We start from the raw sequence: 19,151 nt of genomic DNA on the forward strand, positions 1-19,151 counted from the left end.
AGGAAGAAACCTGGACGTAACACTTAAATTTGCATGGGACAAATTTATTATTGTTATTAATATTAGAATGGCCAATTGGCCAACTATCACCTCCCGTTTTAGACACAAGACTACCACAAATCCCAAGCCCAAGCACACTTTACAGGTTGTCGTTGACCACTACGACCCCACATCATTCCATAAACCATTTGACAACAACTCAGGGACTTTGCTGCTTAGAATCACACACCCTAGACATTCCACAATTGACTTTCGCAACCAGGATCAGCTCCCCGATTTTCGTACGGTTTACAACGAGACACGAGACAATTAGCGGTACGTTCCTCGTCTAGGGGATGCATTTCGAGCTAATTCAATTTTTCGAGGAGAGCGTTCTAAACCACCCGGGGTTCGAACCCACAGCCTCTCGCACAATAGTCGAACGCCTTATCGATTAAGCTAACTAGATCAACACATAAGAGAGCCTACAACAACTGTCTGCAAAACCCTCATTCTATTAATAGCTCTGGGATTTTGCATCATGGTGCGATGATAACTATATTGAGCATTCTGGAAAACTGGGGATTTCCAATATATATGTAAATCTTGCCTGAATTGTTCTTGAATCAACTTGATTGCATGAGAGGGGATTCCCAACTCTCGTGATATAGCTTAGCACGTAAACAAACATAAATGATCAAACTAAATTACTCCGGGCACATCACAATATGCACCCTACTGACAAGTTCAATAGAGATTCTCAATAACCTCGTAGTTAGAGATCATTATATAAGAACGATTAAACTGAGGGTTAGTTTTACCACTTTTAATCCCATACACACGTATATCACCATACCTAATTTCCCCAAAAATCAATACTTTGGAGGCGGCTTTTAAGCTGTTTTTAGGCGGACTATGTCACGACAGCGGATGCACGTTTCGGCTAGGATTCCCTCGATTGCTTGTATTGGCATGCTAACGGTATAGATCGCCTGGTCCGCAAGTTAAGCTGGACATAGGTGTGGAAAAGGGAGGCAATATATTCCCTTCCGTCGTGTTTATTTCAAAGTCATGTCCATATAGAATATGTACGCAAACGTCAGAATAGTGGTGGGCTATTGGCTTCTGGGAGTGCCAACTGCACCTTCTAGACTTCGTAATATCCCACAAATCATTGTTGTTTAAGAGGTAGACGTAGGATTGCTAACATTTAAAACTAAATGAGGACGTTGAGGGCGTATTTTACTTTTTGTTTGCATATTATCTACCACGTGAAAAGAATAACAGGACATGGATTAAATGGTTTGTGGAAAAAAAGTACCCAATGATTTCCATTTTCACACAATATAAAACGTGGTTTTAATATTGCGATATACGCATTAGGCATAAATCGGGTATTTTTTACATTTTTTTCAAATTATATTGTGTTTTCCTAAGATCATTTGGCCCACAAGTATATTTACAAACTACTTTCATATTCATTTAACTTTACATTGCAATATAAATTTGCGATGACCTAACGTAATCCTTAAAATAGTGTTACTGTGAATTAAGGGTATGTGTAAATGGTGACTTACCGTATTTGACATTGTTTAGTGATAATGTGTGATCTCGGTGCAGACATTATACACAGAGTCCCGAGAGGTGACTATCTAACATTGATTTCTTGTTGAAAGCAGTAAAGAGTTAGCATAATATTTACACACTGTCGGCTGTAAAATGTTTTCAAATTTACCAAGGAATTACTTGTCGAGTCTTCAATAATTGGTGCGATACACGCGATCGGGACAATTTTGTTAGCCGTGTACGCGTTCCACTTCCTGGAATACACCAGCGGAATAATATTGTCATTACTTCTCACCTCGTTTTAGGTATATTGAATCAAATGGGACATCTTCTGTCGAATCTTATAAAGAAAATGGTTGATACACCCTTTACTAACAACTGCCTATTACTTAATTGCAGAAATTCTTAATACTATTGCATCAACAAATCTTGTTACTAGAAGCAAATATTGTTATTTCTTCAAAAGCAAACTGTTGTCTAATATAATATCGTCAGCCTGCTACACTAATTGCCTAAGTCATTTCTTGTAATTTTGAGAACAAAGTACAAAATATGTTTCAAGCATGCATTTAAAAATTATTAATTCACCAATCTTTGCCCAAGAACAAATGATAATAATACAGTTGAAAGAGAATAATCTGAAATAATTAGGGTGATTACATAACTGATGCATTCTTCTTTGTTCTCAAAATTACAAAAATGACTTAGGCAATTAGCGTAGCAGGCTGACGATATTTCGATTCCAATGTTTACACGAGCAATAATGAGTTGCTATCTATTAGTGCGCACACGAGTATTGCGCACAAATCATGATAATACAAGGAATCATTTAATTACTTCACTTTGTAGCCCAATTGCATGCATGATTACTTTATAGATTTAATTGATAAGTCAAATATTTGACAGAAGCTATTAAAATGATGCTGTAACTGCAATAGGTATGATTTAATACATTCATACATAAACAAACATTTGTGAAATAATTGATCACGCTTTTTCATTTGTAAGTCCAAGATGCTATAAATCAAAAGACAAAGCGAGACGGATAAATAACATTTTCTCAAAATTATTAATGGATTATTCTTTCTAACCGAATGAATGATTATATAGGATCCATAACGTGTAAGTTCTCCCTAAAAAGTTTTTGAAATAAAAACATTTTACGAAATGTAAAGATGTAAAAAATTATGTGTAGCCTTATTTGTTTTACATGGACCAATTTATAGCGTCATGCATCATTGCCTTCGGTCCGGTCACAAGGTTTCATTTTGCAACAAAGAGACCTTTCAAAAGTTGCACCTAAGTCCATAATGATGAGTCAACTTTCCTACAGTCAGTCTACTCTGAAGTACAAAGTACAGACGCGGACGTACACATTGTGCCGACTTTGAAGGCACGCATACCTGCAGCAAAGACCCGGCAATACGCACTGTTAACGCGATGTATACGCGCGAGTTGTCACGTTGTACTTCAGAGTGGACAAACTGTAAGCAAACACATGAATAGATGACACTTTTAAAACGGCCTTTTTTGTACATTTTTACATTTCGTAAAATATGTTTCCATTTATTTTGTTTGAGATTTTCGTAGATTTTTTCAAAATAATATATTGAATCCACACCTTGGACATGTTGGATGGATGAATATATTGAATGGACCTTCATCCATACTGTAATTCACGTTTGGAATAGCCTACCAGATGGAGTAGTCGGAGACGTAACTGACAACGGCGCACCATCCTTCAAAAGTAGAGTGCATAAGCATCTCATTTCATGTGTCTAATGCTTAAGTTACCGTTCCCCTTCACTCTTGTTGTTCATAAGCTATTGTGAACCACTGATTGGCCCATGTGGTTGTCTTTTATAGTGCCTATGTGCCTATTTAAGTTCTTGACTTGTGTCACTTCTCGTGAGCTATTGTTCACTCTAGCATTTTATTTTTTTAAACACACGGATACAGAACATGATACCGTATTTGAAAAACTATAAATTTGAGTGGCTCTATTAACTACTTCATGACCTGTCGATTTTATTTTCTGAACTATGGAATGGTAAGGAAATGAATGTTGTGGATGTATAGTTTTCTCAACACTACTTGACCGTTAAATATGTACTAATACTTGTTGAGGAGAGAAAACCGCGTGTCAAGTGTCACTCGCGAACTTAAGGTGGTACTACACCCCTTGATAAATTTGTGACTATGCTTGCATTTTTCTCAAAAAATAATAACACACTGGTAACAAAAGTAATGTATATTAGAGGGGCAAGGAATCCAGTTACTACACTGGAATTTCAGTGACTCAAGATAAGCGGTACGTTATTTATGATAAGAAAAGAGGTACCGCTAGAATGTACCTCATTTCTTAGCCTATATAATGAACCACTTGTCTTGAATCACTGAAATTTCAGTGAAGTAATTGGATTCCTTGCGCCTATAATATACCAAACATTTGTTACCAGTGTGTGAGAACAATGCAAAATTATACAGAAGGTACGTTATTTATTAAATGCATAAGGTACGTTATTTATGATAAGAAAAGAGGTACCGCTAGAATGTACCTCATTTCTTAGCATATATAATGAACCACTTGTCTTGAATCACTGAAATTTCAGTGAAGTAATTAGATTCCTTGCGCCTATAATATACATAACTTTTGTTACCAATGTGTGAGAACAATGCAAAATTAGTCACAAAATTTATCAGGGGGCGTAGTACCACCTTAAGGGGTTCGAAACGATGTTTCTGGAAAACAGAAACTAACTTTAGAACCATTTGAATAGATTGAATAAGTTAAGCTAAATACACTGAGCAAAATAGTTTTTGTTTGAAGGAAATCGGACATACGGTTGTCAAGATATACATGTTTTTAGTTTCTTTGTATTCTATTGTTTTTGCCAATATATTGATGAAGTTAATGAGGAAAATTGGCAAAATGTGTGCTCATGAATATTCATGTTTGCCAATATTATACCAATATCTTATGAATAAACCTTCATACTACTTTTATTTTATATGATTTTGACATGAAACTTTGCCAATGTGTTTCTATGGCCTAAAACATTAACATGTGATTTTCCCGCACATCTAATTTGCATATTTGCGTAATTAATTAGCATTATACTTAAGGCTAATTAATTATGCAAATATGCAAATTAGATGGGCGGGAAAATCACATGTTAAAGGTTTAGGTCATAGAGACACATTGGCAAAGTGTCAGGTCAAAATTCGTAAAGGTAAAAGTAGTATGAAGGTTTATTCATAAAATATAAGCAAAATATTGGCAAAAATTAATATTAATGAGCACATTTAGCCAATTTTCCTCATTAACTTCATCAATATATTGGCAAAAACAATAGAATACAAAGAATCTTTCAACAGCAATATCTCAAAAACCGTTTGTCCGATTTGGCTCAAATTTTAGAATTAAGATTATTTTGCATATCTCTCTGCAACAAGTCTATTTTAATCTCAATCAGAGCAACTTGATTTTGCCTTTCATACCACCTTAATGCTGCTTGGAGCCATGCACACGATGGAGCCCAAAGACTCCTTTATAATTATAATAATATACTGTGCCACCCCCTTGCTATATAATAAAGCACATGTCGTGATCTATAAATATGCACTTTACTTACAAGTTCAACAGTGATTCTCAATAACCTCGTAGCCAGAGATCATTATATAAGAACGATTAAACTGAGGGTTAGATTTACAACTTTTAATCCCATACACACGTATATCACCATACTTAATTTCCCCAAAATCAATACTTTGGAGGCGGCTTTTAAGCTGTTTTAGGTGGACTATGTCACGACAACGGATGCACGTTTCGGCTAGGATTCCCTCGATTGCTTGTATTGGCATGCTAACAGTATAGATCGCCTGGTCCGCAAGTTAAGCTGGACATAGGTGTGGAAAAAGGAGGCAATATATTCCCTTCCGTCGTGTTTATTTCAAAGTCATGTCCATATAGAATATGTGCGCAAACGTCAGAAACAGTGTTGGGCTATTATTGGCTTCTGGGAGTGCCAATTGTACCTTCACGATTTCTTAATATCCCATAATTCATTGTATTAGTTGACACATATTACTGCATAATTGCTTAGTATACTATTTGGTACATGTAGAATTGCAGCTAACACTTATAACAAAATGAGAACGAGGGCTTTGTTTGCATATTATCTGCTCACACAGAAAAAGAATAACAAAATAATGACGTGGATAAAATGGCCTGTTGAAAAAACCCTCAAATTTCACAAAATATATCAATAATTGTGGTTTTAATATTATGTTATACGCATCAGGCATGAGCCGGGCATACTTTACCTTTTTCTTATCTTAATTTCTTATCAAAAATATAATTTACTTCTAAATCAATATATTATTGTAAAATAACACTCTGATGTTTTGCAAAAATTCATTCTACAAATCATACACTTTGAAAACTTGATTTATTGTTGTTAATGGGTTATGTACGTTTTACAAAAGTGTTGCTGTTCCATCCCTCTTTACAACATAACTCAAGAACCACAAGACCTACAAAAGTATATCTATGATATTTGAATTCTTCTACTCACTCGCTATGAAATGATCAATGTAATTTTTTCCAAAGCTCACTATACTACCATTCGCAAGATGATGTGAACTACCAAATCACAACAGTTTAAAATAGTTGCTATAAACCTTAAATTATATGCTAACTTTCATATTCATTTAACTTTACATAATAATGTACTACAAAATGCGATATATGCAATCCTTAACATAGTGTCACTGGGAATTATGGGTATGTGTAAATGGTGACTTACCGTATTTGACATTGTTTAGTGATAATGTGTGATCTCGGTGCAGACATTATACACAGAGTCCCGAGAGGTGACTATCTAACATTGATTTCTTGTTGAAAGCAGTAAAGAGTTAGCATAATATTTACACACTGTCGGCTGTAAAATGTTTTCAAATTTAGCAAGGAATTACTTGACGAGTCTTCAATAATTGGTGCGATACACGCGATCGGGACAATTTTGTTAGCAGTCTACGCGTTCCACTTCCTGGAATACACCAGCGGAATAATATTGTCATTACTTCTCACCTCGTTTGGGGTATATTGAAGCAAATGGGACGTCTCCTGTCGAATCGTATAACGAAAATTGTTAATACACCCTTAATTACAAAAAATGCTTATTACTATTATATCAACAATTCTTATTACTGAGAAGCAAAAATTCTTATTAGAAAGAAACCACAAGCAAACTGTTGTTTAATTTTCTGATACCAATGTATATAATACGTTGCTATACAATGAATCATTTAATAACTTCACCTTGCAGCCCAATTGCACGTTTAATTACTATAAAGATTGAATTAATATTAGCCAAATATTTGACAAAAGATATTATGATGATGCCGTACAACAGTCATGTCTATTTTTAATTATTAATTCATCTTCTGATTAAAAGCTCAAGATTTAGAATTGCCAAGTTAAATAAAGCATTAGCCGTTCAGTCTTGGGATTTTAGTAGATTGGTGTTTCAAAATTATATAACGGAATCAAATGTATACAGAACGTGATAGAAGCAAAAATATGTGGTTCTAGTTCGGATAGCAACGTTTGAAAAAAATATGTATATATATATTAAAAATTGATATGTTTGATATGTTTGACCTCGAAGTAAACGTTATAAATCTAATGATGTGTACTTTTGTATGTAGCTGGAAGGTAAAGGAAAGGAAAATTGTAGGTCTTTTGGAAAGAAATTATATCTTCAATACGAAGATCAAAATTTTCAAATGCTGGACGGCTTTTCCTCTCAGCTACACTTTTAAATACATATCATTAGATAGCACTGCGCGCTAGATATATAAAGTTTACTTCGAGGACTGTTAAATATAAAATATAAAATAAGTTTTAGTAGGTTGCCATAAAATATACATTATTTCGCAAATTTCAGAAAATCAAAATTATTTGATATTAAAAGGACATTCGTATTCAGAATGCAATTTGGTGTGTCTGATGTGCTCTCTCAGGTCCCACAAAAATACTGTGTAAACGTTGCTATCCGATTCCTTACCTTCTATATCCCCATGACCTATCGATTTTATTTTCTGAACTATGGATTAAAATGGAATGGAAATGAATGTTGTGGGTGTTTAGTTTTCTTCTTGACCATGAAATATGTAATAATACTTGTTGAAGAGCGAAAACCGTGTGTCAAGTGTCACTAGCAAACTAAATGCTCCTTGTAGCTAAGCACATGATGGAGCCCAAAGGTCTCAAATTTCGATCACAACAACGGAGTTGTTTCCCCGGGAGTTTCCCTATTTCAGTGGTACACGGGTGTGTGACCAAGTTTTAGATACATTCCGGTCAATTTGGTACAGCAATGCCACTCAAATACTCCTCCTCTCCTTATAATATTATGTAATTACGAGCCAGCTTGATTATATTGTGATCAAAAAATGCGCGCAAGAAAAAGGCACACATTTTCCGGGCACATTTCCTATTACCAGAAAAGTGCAGAGCTATTGCCAGATAACAGATCAAAACAATGAAGGACTGCGACGAAATGAGAGTCTCGGAACTGACAGAATGTCACTTCAAGTATCTGTGTCTCGGCAGGTGCTGATTGTAAGGAGACGTTGAGATGGCGTAGTTGAAGGCCAGTTTGGAGGTGATTAATCTGCGTTTAACATGTTTCGCCGCAATCAGTTCATATAAATCTCATCTCATCTATTATCATTGACTGATTATTTTTACTTCCGTTTGTATTTCAGATTCATAATGAGGACAAGTTTAGCAATAACAATAGCAGTATGCAGTGCCCTGTACTACGCAGTCACATTGGTATCTGGTTTAGAAAAACGATCATATATGTAAGTGGTTGTTTTTTTAATGCATTATAAACTCATACGCCTTTTCTATGAGGGTTATTTACACCACTAAGGCACAAACAGAAACTCTTCAGTTATAATCAAAACCAAAAGTTGCAATTTCAACGATTTTCAATGTGAACGCATCGTTGTATCAATCAATAAAGCACACAATGTAACAGCACTATTGAATCGTTAACATTGCAACTTTTGATTTTGGGGTTTGAGGGTTTGGAGGCGCATATCTTGGTCAATTCTTGCTCGATTTTTACGAACAGGGTGTCAAATGAGAAAGTAAAGTCCAATTAACAAAATGTATATTTCAGAATAATCCAAAATTGTCAGGTTGTTGAACAGCAAGGATGACTCTAACTGACGAGTTTCTTTTTGTGCCTGGTGTATATGTATACACTGTGCTTAAAGTACCCACGATGTACGACTTTTGTGGGCTGGCATGAAGGTCTACTTTGGAGCAGGTCTTTAAGACCTGATCAAACTAGACTATTATGTCGCTTAGAAGATAAATCATACTCTGGACTCTACAGTCTCTGGATTGATAATCCATATTCCTAATATTAATATTTCATAGTGACATTGCGAGAATAATATTAATGTACAGCAATATCAATGACATAATAACAAAACAAAAACAAACAAGAAGAACAAGTGCGGGATTGCTACTCAAAGTACAATGGCCATTCCCTTTTGGTTCCCTTAATTGATGATGTCAGTTCCGTTGAAAAAGATGTATTATGGGCATAGAAAAAATGGAACCTATTCTAGTTTTATCCTTTGAGGTGTAAGGATGCCAAAAACATTGGTTCCACATGCTAATGTAGTAAAACTAGATGCTAACTCAAAAATCATCCAATAGCGCCTTGTACTACATGGTGACTCCTGCACTACGAGTACAATAAAATATCTTGACAACATTGGATTTCGCAAACTAGGTGGCACGCAGGATCACTCAGGAAATTTTAGATATTGTTTAATATTGTATCTCTAAAAGTAATTATAGTTGGGGGGCAAAGGGACTTGTGACTTGGTGATTTTCTTTGGAATATTATTGGTTAAACTGTAAAAAAAATACTAATCAATGTTGTAGTTAAGTTTGCAAATCCAGAATGTTTTGAAGCTCCAAAACTGAATAATATTAATGTACAGCAATATCAATGACATAATAACAAAACAAAAACAAACAACAAGAACAAGTGCGGGAGTGCTACTCAAAGTACAATGGCCATTCTCTTTTGGTTCCCTTAATTGATGTCAGTTCCGTTGAAAAAGACACAAATGATACGTATATTTCATGTAACGATTCTACACCTAAACAAGGTACAGCCTTGTTTTATCAAAACGCTGTTTTCTAAAAGCCCCAAACACTTGCTCAGAATTTTGAGCAACTTTTCTCAAAATCGTTGATTGTTGACAGTTAGAGGAGGACGGGGAAATTGGCGAATTCTACCCCATATCATTGTTAGATTTGTGAATCGTGTTTTTTTTGTAATTCCACATGATGCAGTCAAGTCTACAGTAGAATTCATCTCGACCTTTGCAGGACTTAAACCCCATTAAAAGCTATTAAACCAAGATAACACTCATTGAAACAGCTCAACTGATTAAATCGGATCTTCTCTGGTTGTGCACAAGTGTCTGTTTTCATGTGCAATATCGCAATAAAGCTGGTATTATAGCTTCAGTTGGGTAACCGATTATAAAGGAAACGAAAGGAAACAATGGTATGTGTACCTTTGTTCACGAAATGAGACAATGGCGTGCTTTTTGTAAACCAGCATTCTTGAAAATGAGCAACATAATGATTGTTGACTTAACACGGTTTGGAAATAATTTCTTCATATTTTTGGTGTTATCTGTCGTTTACATATCCTTCCTAAAACACAAAAGTGCGACCCTCTCCAAACACCTAAATTAGCTAAAAATTTAGGACATGTTACAAAACTATATTTTCTAGAATTTCATAGAATAATTTAAATGTAGCTTGTACGGTTTTTTGGGGGCATCCTTCAGAACGGAGCGGTCCGTTACCAATATAGCTCAATATTTTCGGTCAAATCTCCATTCAATTAACGCGGGGAGTTGGCTAGCTATGAGCTAGCTATGCTTTGCCCTCACTCATATTTTACAAAAGTGCGACCATTTCTGAACATCTAACCTAGCTGTAATTTTAGGTCATGTTAGAGAAATATATTTGCTAGAAGTTTGGAGAATAAATTAAATATTGGCTGGTTATTTTTCACACAGTGATGTTAACTAGGCAAGTGTCCATTCTTCCAACATACATCATTTGTAGAGGTCACGCGTCAATGGTGAGAGCACTGTGTATTGTGTATAGGAAAACGGACAGTAACTGCAGTATGATAAATTGACTGTCATCACAAAATGTCATATGTGAGTTGATAATCCCTTCACCTTAATGATACATGGTATAGGTGGAGATATTAAATATAGTCGGAACATAACTCGATGGCTTAAAATAACCTTTTTATATTTTATATAATGAAGTACTAAGGTATACAATGCTGGAAAAGAAATATTTAACAAACAGGTATAATTATGTCACTTGATTTATAAAACGTTTCTCTACTTATATAATTATTTTCGTAAATCTTGTAAATATTGTTGTTGTTGTTGTTTTCGCAGAGATAACGAAGTATCATTACCACTCACAGGTGATGATCTCCGAATACTTGCAGATAAAGTAGATCTATATAACGCTCTAATAGGTCACATAGAAAACACATTTCCAGAACAGTGAGTATACTAGCACAGTGATTTTGTACCAAACGTAAACGTAAATTTATTTTTGATAGACCAATTCGGCATTTTAGGCCAAAGCTGGTAACATACACTAATTTATCTACTGGGATTCCATAGTGATGTCTACCAAATTGTATTCTGACCCCATGGTCCTCAGAATGTGGATCAAAAATTACACCTGTCCAAAAAAAGTATCAAATACTCGCCTGGTGTATAAGTATTACAACAAGTTTTTTTGCTGCAACTGGTCTAAATAGGTCAAAATTAATGTTGCCTAAATTTAGTTAGGAATGAAATAACAAATTGTTCCGACTTTCAGAACAAGAATAGTATAAATTTAATTGTCCAGATAATGTGTTAAATATAAAGAATTAAGTTACACACAATTAGAGAGGTCTTAACCTTTATCTCGGTTACTTCACATCAAGAAATAGGGTCTATTTCTAACAATCGAACAATTTTCTTCAGTTTTGACAAACATCAGAGCAACATGAATTTGACCTATGTAAAACCTACAAATTGACTTCCGACCATTATAGATACAGGGTGAGTCAAAAAAAAGTGCAATAGAGAAAAGAATCCATTTTTATTTAAGAACCAAGTTGAACTGTTTATGTTTTAAAACATTTTATATATTGTATATCCATCAGTGACCTTGTGTAAAAAGATTAAGGAATTAGCATTCACCGTTTTGTTTTTATGACACATTTTATAACGCTACCCAATTGTAATGTTTGTCCAAGAGACATCTAAAATTTGAACGTCGGCCCACTCTGTGTAAGGTAGATTTGGAACAACTGCCATTTTCTTAACCTCATTGGCATTGAAATAAAATGGAGCACCCAAAGTGTTATTGCCCTTGGTCTTGTTTAAGGAGAAGTAATATTATTTGTTGTTATTTTCATTTTACTTTTACTTTAAAGATGTTTATTCACAATCAAAAGCGGGTTTTTCAAATGTCAAAATGAAATGCGCGCAAATTGAACTGGGGTGAATTACAAAATATCCAATAAGTTGGACATATTGGGATTATGGGATTAAAAAAACTGGAGTTGGAGTCGAATAAGGTATGCAGGACTTAAAGTAATGTCAGAAAGTTTGTTTGAACAGAAAAAAGAAATTAAAATAACGCAAAAATCAACCTTATTTAAGTTAAAGTCAGTTTCAGATCTGGTTCCTTTACTGTGCACTGTGTGCTCTCATTCAAAGTACATGGTACCTCGTGGACAAAAAACGAAATTGGATATCGCAGCAAAATGACTCATTAAAATTAAAAGGTAGTCGCGATTCACTTCATATTTTCACAGAAGGTGGCCATTGAGTGTGGCATTTATAGAATATTTCAATATTGGGAAAGTTCGACTTGGTTCTTACATAAATATCGATTCTTTGGTCTATTGCAGTTTTTTTGACTCACCCTGTATATTTTAAATCGCACATAACAAGCACACACGTTACCCTTTTATAGTGATCATCAGTATCAGATGAGTATTATTTGAAACCTTTTTGAATGAAAGTGCTGACCTCATATGTGACCGTACAGCACGAATGAGCCGTAAATGTCCTCAATTGTATTCTGAGTTACAGTGTAAAATGGGCATGAAGGTCATATTCATAGGTATTTCAATTTGGTGCTACGTGTATCTCATTAAATGAGGTACACGTAGCACCAAATTGAGGTACCAATGAATACGACCTTCATGCCCATTTTACACTGTAACTCGGAATACAATTGAGGACATTTACGGCTCCTTCGTGCTGTACGGTCACATATAACATTTCGGGATAATTTCGAGTGTCATCTTGAGGAACATAGAGTCAAATATATTTGGATTCAGCATCCCTATCTTAATTTACTCAACTTTGCTCCAAATTGCTGAAAACATGTTGAATGTAAGAACATTTGTCAAAGACTAATAGAGGACAAATTTTATTCTGAGATTAAGCCGGTACAGATTGCAATAAATCAGTTGCATTGTGCTTGTTTCTGAGCAAAGTCCATACGAAGAATATATGTTACCTCGTTAAATTCTGTTTTAATACTGTATCAACAATAAGCAATTACACGCCTATTTTGTTTTTAAAAAAACCGATGGTCGGTACATGTATCAATTCTCCTCAAAAGCCTGATAACATAACATGATTATTCATAATAGTGTCATTCGATACGTAGGTAAAAATCACAATTCTTTTTTGGTCTTTATCAACATACTTAACCCATCTACTTGGCAAACCTGCATACATGATTTGTAGAACTATAACTCCATATTTGGTCGTGTTCCATTCGTTACGTTAGTACAGGGCGCTATGGGTTTGGGATTTTATATTCCTACATTAGTGGAACCAGGACCCAATGTTTTTTGGCATCTTTTCACCTGAAATGATAAAAATTTAATTATTTTTCTATTTGGTTTGTCGAGAGGAGTAATTTAAGACAAATTTCGATTGAATCGGTGCATTTTGTTAATTTGGCTTATGTGCATGAGATATTTGACATTTGACCTTATTTACTCCTGAACTAACCATCCTAGTGCAATATAACAATTGACTTTTTTATTCCTAGCAATGACAGGAACAATTTGAGGTATAATACAGCATGATAGAAACAGATATCAACTTTTTGCCCCGTCGTCCCCTCGTGGGATGTATTATGGGCATAGAAAAAATGGAACCTATTCTAGTTTTATCCTTTGAGGTTTAAGGATGCCAAAAACATTGGTTCCACTAATCATGCTAATGTAGTAAAACTAGATGCTAACTCAAAAATCATCCAATAGCGCCTTGTACTACATGGTGACTCCTGCACTACGAGTACAATAAAATATCTTGACAACATTGGATTTCGCGAACTAGGTGGCAAGCAGGATCACTCAGGAAATTTTAGACATTGTTTGTATTGTATCTCTAAAAGTAATTATAGTTGGGGCAAAGGGATTCACCTGTACCTGTGACTTGGTGATTTTCTTTGGAATATTATTGGTTAAACTGTAAAAAATAATAATCAATGTTGTAGTTTGCAAATCCAGAATGTTTAGAAGGTCCAAAACTGACTTCGTCATGAATACATAATTATACCTTCATAATTTGGCCGTTCCATAAAGTAATCACATATTAATTACATATATCATGTTATTCGTTCCTGCACCTAATTCAGACTCAGTTGGAATTGTTTTACTATTGTTATAATATTATCTATCAATAACTGCATGATATTAACCTGCACGTGCATGCTTGTTTCAAACTTTTCACCTTCAATTGATATTTTGTATTTCGACATGTTTAATGCATGCATTGATAATCTATTTTCGTGGTTTACTTTTAAACGGGAATGTTGTTGCACTAGCATTGTAGCTCCCATCATATCATTTAAGAAAATGTGAAATCTCTACTCAAATATATTAAAGGATCAGACGGATTTATTAGCATTTTGCAAAAACAGCATTAACCTTGTAAATCAGGTGAGTGCCATTTCATTTAGGAGGCAACAGAACGATTGCGCCACCAAGTACAGCTGATGTCCGCTGACAAACACCATGGTTAACACCATGAGACTGAACAAAAGTGAGTGTATAGACGAATCCCATTTCACGCGTTCCTACACCTCACTGGCAACCATAACTGGGTCTCCGTCGGCTACAATGCATCCAAAATGTGAAATGATTTGGCCTTGGCGGGATTTTTAAACTGCATTACATCTCCCGTTTTACACCTACGGCAAAAACACCCGGAGAAAACACACGTAGACAAAAGAATGATGAACGTTTACAATCATGACAATACAATATAATTCTCTTCGGCAAAACACACAGCTTCTACGTGGTCTATTGCCATTTACGTGCGGTACAAAGAAAATAAAGTCATACACCATATCAAACGCTACTTCAAGTGGATGTCTAGTACTTGCGAAGGACTATGTATGAATAGAGGCGACGGGATTACCTGCGGAATTATCTCTATTGTATTATTTTTCTATTAACCCTCCTCGTCTTTGCATCTTCTCTTGGCGTTAGGCGGCCTTTATTCGCACAATTGGTGCAGCGGGGACCCAGTATTGACCCGACCAAACCCTGACCATGACTTGGCTCGTGGGATTCGTCTATAGTGTAGTTAGATCGCACCTTAGGAGGTTCATCCCAGAGTACTTTCTCTCTTGTATCTGGTAGTTGTTGTAAACACAAGCCTACGGTAATGTATAATATCTACCTGGAGGGGTGAGTGTGTGTAGGTGGAAAGCACTAGCGGCGCGAGGGGTTTCCCCAGTCACTGAAAACTAACATTGCATCACGTTAGCGAAGAGGAGATTCGAACCCACGATTTGAGGTATTTTGTGAAAATGGGTGGCCCTCATCTCATCTACTTCATTTAATGTCTAATTAACTCTGCGGGAATCTAGTGTAGTTAAATTTATAACAAAGACCCCTCGAGATGATACCGAGGCGAGCGGATGGCCGAAGCTGCGCACGAGCCAAAGAAACGCGAAGTTGCGCGGGAAACCTGTTGTCAACCTATTCTCTCACATAGCACGTAGTTCTGCAATTTGCCTCAGCTCCTCAGGCTGAGTTTCAGGCTGAGTTTGACACGGACTATGCAGTGACCACGGTGATTTAGCCTCGGCCCAATGATCAAGATAAGATGAGATCGGGCAATGAGAGTCAAAACAAACCGGAAACGACGAACAGCTATATCATATCAGGAAGCAGTGCACCAATTAATGCAAGCATCGCAGGATTGAATCACAGGGGCTTCTTAATCGTTGGGGTCAAACAGGTGTATTGCTACTTAACTTTAGCAAGGCTTTTGACAAAGTTCCACATAAGCGTTTGTCAACCAAGCTCAATCACTATGGGATAAAAAAAAAACCTTTGGATTCAAGACTTTCGGGAGAGCGCAAAGCGTAGTTGTCCTAGCACAAAATCCCGGCGGAGTTCAGCATGGAGTCCTCCAGTGCTCGGTCCTTGGAACTATCCTCTTTTTAATATACATCAACGACATAGTGACTGATGTGAAATGTAGATTGCGTTTATTTGCCGATGACAATATTTGGAAAACGGAAGATAAAATCACAACCAACCAAACCCAACTCCAAGAAGACCTGCATACAGTATTCAAATGTCTTCCAACGCCTCCCAATGTAAGTCTCAAGACCAAACAACTCAATTCACTTACAACGTTAATGACTACCACATAGATCCACTTCAAATCATAAAACAGCAATTTGGACTGGAAACAACACGTACAGAGTATCACCTCTAGTGCTTGCATACAGCAGGGAAGTCAATAGTAAGTGAAATTCTTTTCATCTAGGTGGGCAGCTCCATTGCTGTTGCCGACGCAGTTGTAAAGATCTCAAGTGCTATTTACCTGCCTGCCATACAGCATATTACCTCCAGTGCTCAGAGTAATCTAGCCATCCTTAGAAATAATATTTTGCCCGTTTGATGTAATATCCCAGGCTTACCAAGCAGTAGCTTTAGTTCGAAAAAAGGTCGAATACTCTTCAGCAGCTTTGGATCAACAAGATCAGGTGAACGTGATTGGAGCTATCCAGAGATAAGTGTCAGCATTAATACCGTAAACGTTCGCCTAATGGCGCTTTTGGATTCTTAGAAATGTGAGATCGCCATCCTTGTAAAATCTCAACAGCATTAAGGATACGTGGATGTTAAATTGAGCAACCTGGACATAATGCCTCATAAAAAAATATCGTGACATGACCCAATACTTTAGGTCACTAGGTTAATTGCTAGAGCAGCAGATGTTTTGGGGTTTCTTCATGTATTCTTTGTGCCATTTGACTTAATTTGTAAATCGATTCATACGTTATACCTAACTCATGTTGGTAACTCTTTTTATAACATTGTAATTTCTTTATATTTTTTTTATATTCTTCAGCTGAAAATTACACCCTGCTATTGTCTGACCCGTTAGCTCAGTCGGTAGAGGGTGCGCCTTGAATTGTGAATGGTACTTGTTCGAATCTTGATTTCTGCTCCCACTTGTATGTGAAGAAGGGTCAAGATATGTTTTTGGATTTTATCCCCATTTTACGAATGAATATTGTGAATTTTTTTTAATTTAATTTTAATTTTCTTAATTTTTTTTTTAGATAAATAGGCACTGCGAACAAACGGCAACAAAAACCGCTGACAAAATTTGCTCCACCTGCTACCTATCAATGCGTGATATATTCCACTACATTTAACAGTTAAATGACCTTTGAAAAATAGAACGGCCTCAATGTTTGAAATTGTGTAACTACATTACTTTATTCATTTATGCATTATAAATGATCAGCTATTTTTTCTTTTATTAAAAGGATCGATCAGACCACGAATGAATGTTATGTGTGTGAGACAAACTGTCGCGGTAGATGCAATCATGCTTTTGTTGAATGCATTTGAGTAGTCCGCCATATTTACGGGATGATACAGGTGGTGGCCGCATTGCATTCCCTAAATTCAGTAAATTTTCATCGTCAACCGTGTTATTGAATGGGATTATTTTGAAATTTTAAAACGCTTGAAATATCACAAACAAATAGGCCTATGTTAATAAATAATATAAATACAAGCTAAAACCGTTGGGGTTCGATAATGAACCCCACAAAACTAACCAAGTATATTGAAAATGCCATACGGCCGGGCGCTTTCACAAGTTGCCGGCTCGATCATGTCAGCCACCACCTGGATACGTGATATGCACAGCCTCTATTCAGTTGGTCGTTGTATGATTTTGTTCGTTCACTCATTCAAATTTTATTTATATCATTTGAAGACTAAGCCTATTATGATCCATCCTCCGTGGAACAGTTTCAAACAAACCAGAGAAGATGATAAAAGAGGAGGTCGCTCGCTGCCCACATCAAATAAATAATGTGTGCATCCGCCTATTGATGGAAACAATGATCTAATCTGATTGATCAACTAATACGATAAGTGGCTTTGCGAGTCACGACTGTCTAGCTCTAAACGGCGCATGCCCGGATATCAATTTGTTACGTCAGTTGACCGCGAAATATAATTTCTGTATTGTTTGGCATGACCGGCTGCTAAGTTTGACCCGAGTTCCCTGTGAAAAAGACCATCACTTTTGATCCAAATTGCATTTTTGGACACGTTTGGACACAGAACGGGAGTATATGGAGAAACTGACACGAGTTTGAATTACTGATTACACTAGTTTTAAGTTTCCGTAAACAGCCGCAAATATTCAAATGGTTATCATTTAAATTTCTTTTTCTTTGACCTTATATTAATTTTACTGGAAAATTAATTATGCTTGACTTTCCAAAACTTAACAAAACTTTTGAATTTTTTAATGGGAGTTGTGATATATATAATGCTTTTTCACTCGTTTAAAAATCAAGGTCACCCTAGAGTTAGTATTATTTTTTTAAAGAAAAAAAGCATGATTTGACTGCCAAATTGGGAATTTAACGATGTACTTCCGTGTGTGGAATATTTTCTCCACTAAGAGAACTACTGAATCAGTCGAGCGTGTGGCGGATGAACAGATTACCACAAAGGAATATTCAAGTGGTGTTTGAAGTACTCCAAACAAAGAAAAGTGAATGGAGGTTAACTGTGGGCAATCGGATTATAATGTTCGAGCGACCTCCTCTTTTCTCATCTTCTCTGAACAAACATAGCTAGGGATTATTGGGGCAGAGGTTATCTTTTGAATCTTCTTAGAGGGCTATCATTTTTTTCGGAAGGGGGGTCCCAAATTTACAAAAAGTCTGCGTCAATAAAATTGCGCACCCCCTATTTCGGCAACAAAAATTTTATGATCCCAAACCCCAAAATTGTATTTAAATCAGTCTTTTTGAATAAAATAACACACTTTCTGTGGTCATCGTGTGACTCCATACATTTTGGTCATAAAACATTTTATGACCCCCTCCTATTATTCTTTCCAAGACTTTATGACCCCCGTATATTTGGGACCCCCCCCCTTTC

The 19,151-nt window shown here is 35.9% G+C and overlaps 1 protein-coding gene across 1 annotated transcript in view; it reads left to right on the top strand.

Annotated features, from left to right (window-relative positions):
* Positions 1-19,151, top strand: part of LOC140155641 (uncharacterized) — a 71,931-nt gene that overhangs the window by 45,769 nt on the left and 7,011 nt on the right. The window contains exons 2-3 of the mRNA XM_072178557.1: positions 8,320-8,418; positions 11,077-11,187. Coding sequence (XP_072034658.1) covers positions 8,327-8,418; positions 11,077-11,187 — 203 coding nt within the window. The 5' untranslated portion in view covers positions 8,320-8,326. The remainder of the gene's footprint in view (positions 1-8,319; positions 8,419-11,076; positions 11,188-19,151) is intronic.

This window comes from Amphiura filiformis, chromosome 6 (genome assembly GCF_039555335.1).
Source record: "Amphiura filiformis chromosome 6, Afil_fr2py, whole genome shotgun sequence".
Taxonomy (NCBI): Eukaryota; Metazoa; Echinodermata; class Ophiuroidea; order Amphilepidida; family Amphiuridae; genus Amphiura; species Amphiura filiformis.